This window comes from Neospora caninum, chromosome VIII (assembly GCF_000208865.1).
Source record: "Neospora caninum Liverpool complete genome, chromosome VIII".
Classification (NCBI taxonomy): Eukaryota; Apicomplexa; class Conoidasida; order Eucoccidiorida; family Sarcocystidae; genus Neospora; species Neospora caninum.
This window is the reverse complement of record NC_018395.1, coordinates 4,914,084-4,925,866: the sequence shown is the minus strand read 5'-3', so window position 1 is coordinate 4,925,866 and position 11,783 is coordinate 4,914,084. Positions and strand designations below refer to the sequence as shown.

The 11,783-nt window shown below is 57.3% G+C and overlaps 1 protein-coding gene across 1 annotated transcript in view; it reads right to left on the bottom strand.

The window, feature by feature from the left end:
- NCLIV_036180 (hypothetical protein) overlaps positions 1–11,765 on the bottom strand; it is a gene marked incomplete at both ends in the record, with an annotated part of 34,715 nt that extends 22,950 nt beyond the window's left edge. Inside the window, 4 exons of the mRNA XM_003883820.1 lie at positions 143–6,761; positions 7,384–7,667; positions 8,244–10,449; positions 11,214–11,765. Coding sequence (XP_003883869.1) covers positions 143–6,761; positions 7,384–7,667; positions 8,244–10,449; positions 11,214–11,765 — 9,661 coding nt within the window. The remainder of the gene's footprint in view (positions 1–142; positions 6,762–7,383; positions 7,668–8,243; positions 10,450–11,213) is intronic.
- Positions 11,766–11,783: the final 18 nt, after the last annotated feature.

The following is an 11,783-nucleotide window of genomic DNA, read 5'->3' as shown; positions in this document are numbered from 1 at the left end:
TGGGGCGGGCTCGCCATGCCTCGCCTCTTTTGCAGCGCAGGAAAAGAAGGGAAAATTCGAGAGACTAGCAGATGAAGAAGGGTGAGAAGTACGTGTGCCTGAGATTCCCACTCCACAGAACAGCGGCACGTGTCTTGCTCACCACATGCGTTTTTTTCTCCGTGCTCCTCGCCGGTGTCGCAGGCTCCATTTCGGACATGGCAGCGAGGCGGATCGACTGCCTTCGGATTGGCGGGCTGCAGGCTTCCACTAGCGCGGTGGAAGTTCCCGGCACGGCGGCGTCGAGCTGGGCCTCGGGCAACTGTCCGTCGGCGGAGCTCGCGGAGCGAGACCAGCAGGAGGTCAGCGCAGTACCGCAGACACACGAGCCGGATTCTGGCGTTCCCGCATCCCAGCGAAGCTCTGAGACACAGCGTCGCGACGAGGAGAATTCCCGTGTAGGCGCCTGGTGCCGTCTCGCAGCAGCTTGGTTCTGTACGGCATTTCGTATCTCCAAATCTCTGATCTCTGTCCGTGTCTCCAGCTCGGCTTTCGCACGCCGGTCCGAGAACAGCCGACACTGCTTCGACCAAACCCTGTCCCCCGCTGGCAAGATCTGCGTGCGTCGCTCGCCGTCCGTGCGTTCCTTTTTCGCTCTCCTGCGCAACGCGGCAAGGCGACGTAGGGGCCCGATGGGGGAGCAGCGCATGCATGGCGCTGTCGACAAGCCCCAAGGCGAGGAGAGAATCCTGGTCTTCTTCACGCCATGCCAGAACGCCGAGGACAGAGCGAGAAATCTCCTGAACGTATTCGGGGCTGTATGGGCTGCGCCAGAGTGCATGGTGTCCTTCAGGAAAGGCAACTGCCTTTCCTGCCCACGCCGCAGGCCTTCGCACTTTCTCCAGCGCTGCGCCCGTGCCTAGGAACTGAGGATAAGACAGCTCCTCGTCTCCAGCTGCCAGAGACAGGCCGGCCGGGCCCCACGACGGATGACTCAGTGAAACGTCTGCAGTCGTCGGGAGTGGATACGCGGAAGAAGAAAGCGAGAGAAGGTTGGTAGTGCTGGCACCGTAGGAATCGCGGGAGAAAAGCACAGCCGCAGGCTGAGGGCGAGGCCGCGGCCAGGCAAGACACCCCGCGTCCTGTCTGAAACCGCCTTTCGCCGGTAATGGAGGGGTTTGAGAGGCGGCGCCCTCTGCTCGTTTTTCCTCATCTGTTGCGTCGGCTTTTGCACTTGACTCGTGTCGAGCCCTGTCCCAGCGTTTCTCTGCGATTCCGTCTCGACTGCACGCTCTCTGTTCCCCAGGCGGGTGTGGCTCGGCTGGCAATTCCTGTTCTGCTGGACCTCGACTGGTGTCGGAGTGTGAGGGAAAACGCCCACTTTGGGTGTTGCCGCCAAGCAGGAATCTTCGAGGGCCGCGCTCCTGGAATTGTCCTCTAGTCGCCTCACATTTGCCGTCCGAACTCGTCCTGGAGAGACGCGGTGCTCCGCGCCCGTTAGCGGGCGAAAAGAAGAACTTGGTGTGAAGAAGCGAGGCCGGAGGCCTTTCCGACGTCACTGTGGCGCAGGCTAAGACAAGAGCCATCGTGCGGTAGAAGGAGCGCTTCACTTGCTTTTCCAGTTGGATACCGCAGCCTCTTAGGTCTTCTTCGTAGTGGAGGTCGGTCGATCGATGCTGGGTTCTCCGAAAACAGACTTTGAGTCCGAGCGCTGGGTACGCGTGTGCTTCTTCTTCCCCTGTCCCTCCTTGCCCCTCAACCCAGGGCGCGAACTCTTCCTCGCGTCCAACTCTGGCATTGACGAGACCTTCCGATTCGTCGTCGCTGCCTTCAAAGGAGTACGACCGGAAGAACAGAAACCGCGGGGCCTCCACTGGGGAGTCGAAGCGCCTCTGCCAGAGGACGTTTATGCGCTGGGGACGTCCGCCGGTTGCAGGCTCTGGAAGCTGATCCTGCCGAAACGCGGGAGCGACGTCCCCTGCCCTTGCTGTCTCGGCTTCACGGCGAGCCGTCGCACCACCCGCAGGCAGCAGCACGGACAGCGGAAGGGGGCCAGGCGTGGGCAGCTCATTCCCCATTGATCGCAGGACTCTGAGGGCGAACGCTTTAGTCAAGGGGAAGTGGATGCTCTTGAGAATCGAGTGAATCACATCGAACGTCTGGATCCGAGCCTTGGCGCGTCTTCTTCGGTCCTTCAGAACCTGAAACATGCCGCTGATCTCCCGGGCGCCTCCCTTCTCTGCAATGCTCGCTGCGAGGCACCCCCAAGGCCCAGACATTCGCGCTGCCTCGGCAGCCGCTGCGGCTCCACTGGCGGCAACGGCGACAGCGAGGGACTCGGAGGTAGACCCGCGCGTCTCTAGCTGAGAGGCCTCAGACCTGGGGCGCGGCAGCAGACGTCCTGGGGCGTGCTGGCTTGGGGGAGAATCCCTTCGTTCCCGCAAACGAGGAAAGGTCAGCGAGGCGCCGTAGCCATTTCCCTCTCTTTGATAATGGTACAGACTGCCTCCGGTTTCTTCGGACGGCGGGGGCCCTTCGCCTTGAGGCGCAAACGGCCTCGCCCTTTCCGGTGTCCCTCGACGGATGAGTGGCGACGGCGCTCCTGGCCGCAGGAAAAAGAAGGCCGAGATGCCGTGGAGAACGCTGTGGACGATCCGGTCGTCTCGCCACTCTTCGCTGTCGTCCTCATCAAATTCCAGTGTCGTGAGTCGCAGAAGTACCTGCCATCTTTGGAGCGACCTCCAGAGCCCAAACTGAGATTTCCACCCGTCCTGTTTCTTTGTCCCGCCCCCCGATCGCTTCTTTTCTTTCCTATCTTTTCTCAGCAGCCTCTCCTCTCCCTTTCGCTTTGCTTCTTTCTCCTTCGTGGCCACGGCTGCCCGAAGCGCGGTCACATCCGCGGCAACGAGAAGGGCCAGGGAGTTTGACAGAACCTGGGGCTCGTAGCAGCCCCACAGTCCGGCTCCAGGCCTCTCCGACGGGGGCGAAGGGGGTGTGGCCGGTAGCGGACGACCGGGAAAAACAGAGAAGGCCGAAGGGCTGGGGACTGCCAAGCGCCCTGGCCGTTCGATTCCTGTAGCGTCGTCAGTCGCAACACAGGCAGGAACCGGCCGCCCCTGGGCTGACATTGAGAGAGAGAAGGCGGACGGCTCTTCGCTGCAGATTGGCGAAAAAAACGTTTCTGGAGCAAAGACACACCGACAGGATGCCAGTGGCCCGAACCTTTTCTCGGATTTACAAAAAGGCACAAGTTGCAGGAGAATCGACGCTCGAGAGAGAAGGACGGCTCCCCAATACTCGTAGGTGCTGAGGGCCTGAAGCTCCGCCAAGTCCTCTGCTTCCTGCTTCTTCGCGGCCCGCATCTGCCTTTCTCTAGCAGCAGATGAGAGCGCCGAGTCTGACTTATCAAGAGCGTTCTTCGCTCCTGACTTCTCCGTCGCCTCCGTCACTTTCGTCACTTCCATCGCTTCCTCGTCTCTCTCTCTCCGACGCGCGTCCAGCTGGAACACGCTCTTCTGTCTCTCTGCAATCACCCAGTGCCTCAGAAGGCGCGTCGCGCACCACAGGTACAGAAGGGGTTCGGCCTCTCGCCAGCTGAGAAGCCACGCGCATGCCTCTTGTTTCGCTTCTCTCTCCCTCTCGAGTTTTTTCCTGTTGTCGTCTCTCTCCCTCTGGCTCGGCATTTCTTCGCTTTTTCCAGTCTCGCCTCCGCGCCATACATCTCCCCTCGACATGTCGCAGGCACCTACGTGTGCCAGCCTCGGACCTGCTTCCTCGCCACTTGCTCCGTCGCAAAAAAGCACGGGAAACTTCTCGACGAGATGTTCCAAAACGACGAGGACAGTGCCTTCCATGAACAGGTGTTTAATCAGGCAGCAGGCGTACGCCCGCACAGCTTGAGCTATGTAGACGCCGCCCAACCTGTCCAGAGCGGCTGACGAAGAAAGCAAGGAGTGAGTGCCTCTGAAGCCGCCGACCGCTGGGCCGCCGAACCTCTCTTGTATCGCCGTTGGCGCCTTTGCCCCCTCGCGCCCTCCATCACCCTTCGGGGAGAAGCGAGGCACAGACACCCGCCGGGATGCACTGTCCAACAGTTCGACGAGCCGACTGCCGATGCCCTCATTCTTCCACAGCAGCGCGAGAACCGCCTCTGGCCCTCGGGCCCGAAGCTCCCGCAAGGTTGCGGAGACACCTGTGGCAGGGAAGGCGGCATCCACAGCCTGTCCTCGAGGTTGATTCGGCTCCATACGCGTACCTGACGCAGACGGCGAAGACTGCACGTGAGGCAAGAATGCCTGTCCTGTTGCAAGAGCAGGAGCAGGAGACGGGGACGATGCAGAAACGGAAAATGAATGCACGACAGAACCAGAGGAAGATGAGGACGATGAGAAAGGTGAGGAAGATGAGAAAGATGAGGAAGATGAGAAAGATGAGGAAGAGGACGAAGAGGAAGGAGATCCGGACTTCTGAGGAGGGAATGGCGAGGTACACTGTCGTTTACTCGCTTGTTCATCTGATCCAGTCCTTTCCCCGGGTTGTGTTTTCGTGTCCGATCCCGCTGGATCTTCCTGTCCACTCCGAAGGTCTCCTTCTTTAGAGACGACTCCCTCTCCTGTCTTCGCCGTCGCTTCAGCTCCGAATGGACGCCTTCTCCTCATTCGCCGGCTCTCGCCTGGAAGGGCCCGATCCTCTGCGACCAGTAAGTTAGCGCCTCTCTCCTTCCTGGTCCGTCTCGGGCGAGGAGAAGAACTGCCGTTCCTTCCGTTTTCCTCCGCTCCTGGCTGCCCGCGAACGTGAACAGGGGATTCACGCTGAGGCAGCCTTCTTTCTGGGTCGTCATAGTGTGGGAGTACTGCGGCAGGATCCGGAACAAACGAGGCAGTGCTGTGGACCTGCTTTCCCCAGCCTTCGAAGTCTCCGGAAGAAATCCCAAAGTTCTCGAAAGCCTCCCGATGGGTCAGCGACGCTGGAGCGAGAGACGAACCTGCAGGCGTTTGTCGAGGAGAACCTGGAGGTGTAGGAAATAGCATGTAGCCATCACGTGTCGTCGGTGCTGTCGGAGACGTCTCTTCTTCGTCGCCCCACAACGGATTTCCCTCACAGTCTGGAGAGCGTTCAGCAGCGTAGGAAGATGGATCTCCCACCTCCCTTCGGCTGCCAGGGACAGGCGCAAGCATGGGCGCACAGCGCAGCGCCGCGCCCGGACTTTCGGCCTCTTTTTCTACGCCTTCTCTGTTTTGAATTGGACCTTCCTCCACGTCTTCTTGCTCCTCTGGAGTCAGTTGGTTCTTCTCAGAAATACCCCGTTGCCGTTCTCCGAGATCTGTCTCCCTTCTCTCGCCTGCCGTCACCACAACTCTGTGTTGTCTCCGAGGCCCCGAGCCGTCATCCTTCCATCTTTCGCCTTCTCTCCAGGCTCGGTTCCGGCAACGCCTACCCTCTTGTTTCCCCCTTTCGGACTCCTGCCTTTGATTGGTTTGCTCGTTCGGCTGCTCTTGGCCCTCGAGCAGGTGGCCGTGCTTGGGTCTCTGCCTTTTTTTCTGTGCAAGGAAATAACCAAGGAAAGAGAGTCTCGCTTCCTCAGAGGCCGTCCCGGGTTCCGGAGTCAATCGCTTGACTTTCGGTGGGGCTTCTCGGGCAAACCCGCCAGCAAAGACGCACGAATAAAGCACTTCCAAGTGTTTGTGCTCATCGACAGAGACCGGCTGGCCTCGAAGAAGAGACCCGAGGGCAGAAGCGAGAGATGCACTCCCAGCCACCAGCATTTCGAGCAACGGCGGAAGAAGAGTTGGACGAGGCAAGTCTGTGCCGTTTGACGCCTCGTGCTGTGCGGCCGGCGACCCAGGCAAGCGATCCAGGCCACCACCGTTCCTCGCCGCGACACAAGGCTCTTGACTTCTTTCTCCAGGAGTGGAGGCAGACGGAAGACCAGGAGAAGCAGAGACTGTGGACACAGAGGAAAGAGAAGGATCCAGGTGTTGTGCGGACGTTTGAGCCTGCGAGGCAGAGAAGTGTCCTCTCGATTCTTCCGCGGGTCCTTCCTCCGGGGCCGCAACTCGGAGGGACAGGGAAAACGAACGAGAAGACGCGGGAGAGGACGCAGACGCGGGTCGCCTCGCGTTCCAGCTATGCCTTCGAAAGTGCTCAGGCTGAGGAAGTGGACCTGAGGAAGGCGACGAAAACGAACAAGAGACAGAAGCAGAGGAAGAAGAGGATGAAGACGACGCGGACCCTTGGCTGGTCCCAATCTCCATGTCTCTGCCGCTCAAGCCTTCATTTGCTGCAGCCGCAGTAGGACGAGCGCGGCCAGGACCAATGCCTAGAATTGGTGCCTCGCCGGAGTCGTGGCCAACCCTAGAGAAGGAACCCAGTGGCGCGTCTGTCGCTGGGCGCAAGACAGAAGAAGCAGATGGATGCGACCCGGGAGGAGGAAGCTCCAAGAAAGATGGCAGTCCCTGCGTCGGCTGCTGCGGCTGTTCGCAGCATTCGTCGTTGTTTGTTCTTTCTTGCCTAGAAAAGTGTTTCCGCCTGTCTTCTCCATCCCGTGAGAACAGTGCGGGTGGCAACGTCCAGTACTGGGCGAGGCAAATCACGCGGTAGCCCCAGAGAGCCGGGCCAGAGGCAGCAGGTAGCGAGGCGTCAAAGAGGAAAGAAATAACCGAACTATCAACGACTACTGGTTGCGTCGGCCAATGCGGGAAACCGTCTCCACTGCAAGGCGGCAGCAGGTGAAGAGAGGGAGGAACCAGGGAAGGCGCGCCTGTCCAGCGTCCTCGAACCACCTGCCAGAGACCGAACAACAGAGGGGCATGCGCAACACATGAAAAGCTTAGAAAAATGGATGCTGGCATGGTAACGAGAGACCGTGCATAAATAGTGAGTCCCCCACAGCCGACCTCGCTCGCCTCATTCTTCGCTCTGAAGCTTTTCTGAGCACACAGCATGCGAGTCCTCGTGTCCATTTCGGTGCCAATTGTGCACGAGATAGTTGCCTTTGGCGGCCACACGTCTCCGGTGTATCGAGGCACGTGCTTCCGCGTTCAGCACAAAAGCTACCGTATGAGGCATCTGCTGTGGATGGCACGGAAGTGCATTCCTTCATCTCGGAGTCTGCAAAGTCGACCTGGCGCTGGTTTTCATGCAACAGTCATTGCATGTGCGATGGCAACTTTCCGTACACGTCTAGCGGCGAACAGCCTGCTGGGTGCGTCTTTGAACAACGCTCGTTCGCGCCACAGGCGAATGAAGCTCTCTCAAAGGTGTCCAATAAACTCGCAGATGCTAACTCCAAAAACCCCCGTTCCTGGGACCCATGCTGGTATGTAGAAGGCTCCAAAACGGCACTTCAACAGTTCGCCAGAAAAACTTCCTTTCGTTCGTCCGCGCGGTTGGCTATGTCCTTACGTAGAGAATATCCGTGTTGTGTTGCGTATTGCACCGTTCATCAAAGAGAAGGAAGACATGCGACGCTCCTGGGAATTCAACAGTCCTACAAGTCACTGTTCGGTTTCCGTCTGCGCACTGTCCTCTTTCAGCGCCTCTCGTTCTTGTAGCGATGGAAGCCAAAGGCGGTGAAGAGGCGGCAGCGAAAGTCAGCAAGGACGGAAAAGTTGACGTACCACGCGGATAGGGATGAGGTGACTCAACAACTTGTGCGTAGCGAGGAGAAGACAGATAAGGCAAGAAGCCTGAGAAAGAAAACGAACGCGAAACCTGTGGAGCGTGATGTGGACGCCTCATGTCAACGAGTGACAAACCATTAAATAGCTGGCGGCACCCCGACATCCTTAGAACCTGGGCAGAAACGCTTCATCCGACAAGACCCGGAGACGTCCACTGGGGACCAAGGGAGACTCACAGGGGAAAACAAGTCTCCACAAGAGGCCGCACACGCGCGCAAGAACTGCATCCATGTGTGCCGTTCGTGATTAATTCTGCATCACCGTGTACTCGCATATATGCAGTAACGTAGGAATACGGGCCCTCCTCATGCAAGGCAGTGAGAAGGTAACTGAATTCACTGTCGAAATACGTGCGTAGAAATACGTGTGTGCGATAGGTGCGTGATTATGTATATGTGTGGTGTACATATGCAAATTGCTATGCAAGAGAGTACGTCATGCGCAAAATATGAGTGCCTATATCCGAAGATTCATTTGAATGTAGGCAAACCGCAAGATTGGAATCTTGCTCATCCCGGCTTCACATGATCGGCCCTTTCTGCTTGCCTCCTTGGATGCTTTTCCACTTCCGGTATCGTGTACGCCGTGCTCTAGAGCACACAGAGAGCTCGAAAGGAGGATCAACAGTATAACCCTTTGCGACTTCGTTGCTTGTCTGTTCGCTTTCATCCAAAAGGCATAACGTACCCCTTCCCTTCTCCTGCATGCGAACGTCGTCTGCCGTTTCTGTGTATCTCTCTCCGTGATTGCTTATTTTATCTTTCCCTTGCACGCTGTTTTGTTCCCGTTTCGTCTGCGTGTTGAAGAGGCGGCACGCAACATCCAGTGCCTCGCTGTTCAGGCAAAGAAGTCTATCGAGACTCCTGACCAGGCGGTAAAATCCTGTCGAGGCCCTCTGCTGAAGTTTCCTATGCCAGGGACTGAGTGCAAGAACGCAAAAGCCGTAGCAAAATGGCAGAGCAACGAGGTCAATGAGGGTCCCTTCAAAGTGCTCTGATAGGAATGCGTCGGGGTTACTCAGGCGGGGACTAGTCGTTCCCTTCCTGTCTCGTTCGAAGCATGGATCTCTGCTATCGCCTAACGGCGAGGACGGATGGGACACCAGGCCGCCTCCCCCCTCTCCGCGTTCCGAGGTTTCAGCCGTCTCTTGGCTCGGATGTGCCGAGTGAAGGCTGGCGGAGCTACGTGCTTGGAGATGACCCAGCAAAGAGCAAAGTGAAATTATGATTTCGACGAGAAGGTCGAGGGACGTGGCAACAGACTCCACGCAAGCTTCATCTTCACTTGGACAAGCACAACTTGCAATGACATCCCGCATCACGATGGTCTGGAGCACTCGACAAAGCGCGACTCCTGTACGGTCGTCGAGGAGTTGAAAAAGCGGAGCGTCTGCCTGACTGGTTACAGGTGTGTGAATCGGGGTCGTGGGGGATGGCGCGTGCGTTCTCAGTTCTGTGGAACGCCCTCCTGGTTTTTGCGGAGGTGTTCGTGCTTTAGGACCAGGATTCGCTGGGTCTTCGCTCTTGAAGTGGAATTTCCTTCGCTTTCCATTTTGGCAGTCGGTCGTCTGGGACGCGAGGCATTCTAAGGAAGGGGTACGCGTTTCATCTCTACGGCATCTGCTGTCTGTGCCAAGATCGGTGCTGACCTCTCGAGCGACTGCAGGAGGCAGAACCCTGAGATCAGAAATGGTGTCTTTTCGCTTGAGACCTTGTTGGCAGAGACTTTCGGTCGACTCGAGAGTGAATCCCCTCAACTCCACCGCAGGACGCTGGTGGGCGGTGCCCGTCGAGGGGGACTTCTCTGGGCGACGTGAGTGTCCGCGCTGGCCGCTCTCCTCGCACACAGTCGCCTCCGGAGCATGTGGCGCTGTCGATGCCGAAGCGAAACGAGATGAACTACCACCTTGTCTGGAAGTACGAGTAAACAGCATCGTGGAAAAGGGAAACCCCCTCGCAGTTGCCTGGGCATCTTGGACCAAGTCAGGGGAGCTCTGCGTAAGCCTCTGGAGGAGATGCAGCTCGGCCAGCTGAAAGAGCAGTCGGAGAGTCGCCTGCGGAGTCTCAGGCGACTCTGCCCTGTTTCCCCGAGCCTCGCTGTCGGCGGCACGAGTCCCTGGTCCTCGCTCCCCACTGGACGTGTCCTCTGCAGACTCAGCAACTCTGTTGACAGCGTGGCCGTCCCTGCTGCGCTCTCCGGACCCTCCCACGGAGCATTCGAATGACCGACTCTCACCTCTGCATGCTACAGAGGGCGGATCGCCCCGAGTCCCCAAGGTCCCTACTAGACTCCCTGAGGCCTCAAGTTGTTTTGGAGCCTCTTCAGTTCTGTTCTTCGATAAAGTTTCTGCGTTTCCTGCTTCCTCGGACTGTGCAGGTAAGGCCCGTGTGGAATGCGACGGGGCGCTGCCGCGAACCCCGGCAGAAGGCCCTAACATGTCAGAAGAAATGCTTCTTCTGGAGGGGGAGAGGTAAAGTGGACGTGACTGCGCGGGAGAAATCAGCCTTGAAACGCTGGACTCTGTAGGGTCCGGCAACGTGCTAGAGACACCGGGCACTGTGCATTCTCTGTTGGGATTTAAGCTGTTGAGGAGAAGACGTAGAATTGATGTGTTGCCTTGTTCCGCTTTGAATGTGGTTCGAAGAAGCGTTTCAGTGTTCATATCAAAAAACAGGTCAACCGGCAAGCAAGTTGCTGCCGGCTGCGATAGCAGTGTCGAGCAGGATGACGAAGAATGCAGAGCAGTTGTGCAAGGGAAATTACTTGAACATGCTCTTCGGTGGCGCCTCTGCAAAACCGACACATATCGCGGAGCCAGAAGTAAGGCAGGAAATGAGAGGAGTGTAAAAAATGAATATCACATGCACCGCCTTCTGTCAAGCGTGGTGAGAGTGTCGGGGTTAGCAGGGACGGGTAAGTCGAAAACCAGAAGTGAAAAGAGGACGAAATCTCGAGTGTACTGGCTATGACAGATGCAGAGGCTTTCTGAAACCTTCCTTCATGGAGACGCTATAACACCCGAAGAGAGGAGCGGACTGCTTTCCTACAGTATGCGTGAAAAATAAGGACGCTTCACGCAAGGATGCACTGCCAGTCATTGCCCGGCCCAGACAATAGTCCAAAGGATAGAAGTAAGCACATGGTATTCAGACGGTCTAATTGCTTCGCTTTTCGCTCAGCCTTTTTAAATATTGCATGAGAGACTTTAGAGACCCTGAGGAGACGCAGACCGAGAAAGCCGTATCTTACGCTCACGGAACGGTAACCTGTTTTCAGATATATCGCTTCTACATTCGTTATTGCTCATCCCGATACTACGCGCACACAAACCGACTGCGCGTTATCTTCCCTGAGATAGATTTTCAGAAGGAAGGAACTTCGGCCTAGCCGTAAGGTGTTGTTAATGTGGTACATCAAGGAAAAGCAATAACGCTCCCTGCCACGTCGATACATTCGAAGTCAGCTGACCCTCCATATCGTAGAGCATCCATGTGCTTCACTGCAAACGACCGGCAGAAAGTTCATTCCGTGTTTTCACCTATTGTTATGTACCTGGGCTTGGCGCAGCCCCGCACCCTGGGCTTCGGCAAACAATGTGCATTTAAGGGCTACAATCTCCTCCAATGCGAGCGCTGGAGAGGGTTCTTGTTCATCACACATCAACCGTAGTTTTGCCGCGCACCACTTCAACGATTCCTTTGTCATTCCACTCCATAGGCCTCCACTTTGCCCACACGGCAGAGATTCCTGAAACTCAACTGCGCCATCTTCGCTTCCTAACGCAAGTCCAGCGAACTGAACAAACTCCTGGTCAACGGCTCGAAACACCCGCGCCCGTTTCACCAAATGCCTGTCAAGGCGTTCCACGCTGAGGCCGGCCCGGTGAGCTGCATGCTCTCTTGCAAACTGCAAGAGAATATTGAAGTCCCTACCCCAAGAAGACCTAACTGCCATGTCAAGAACAGCCACATCATATTTCTCCTGTTGCGTCAGTGCGGGCGTGAAAGCAGAGGATATGCCCACCGACTCAGGAATGCTAGTGGCGGGGCGGGGCGGCCCGCGAGTTGCTTCCGCCGCAGAAAAACCAGTCGACGCATATGCCATTGTTCCAGTAGCAAGGGC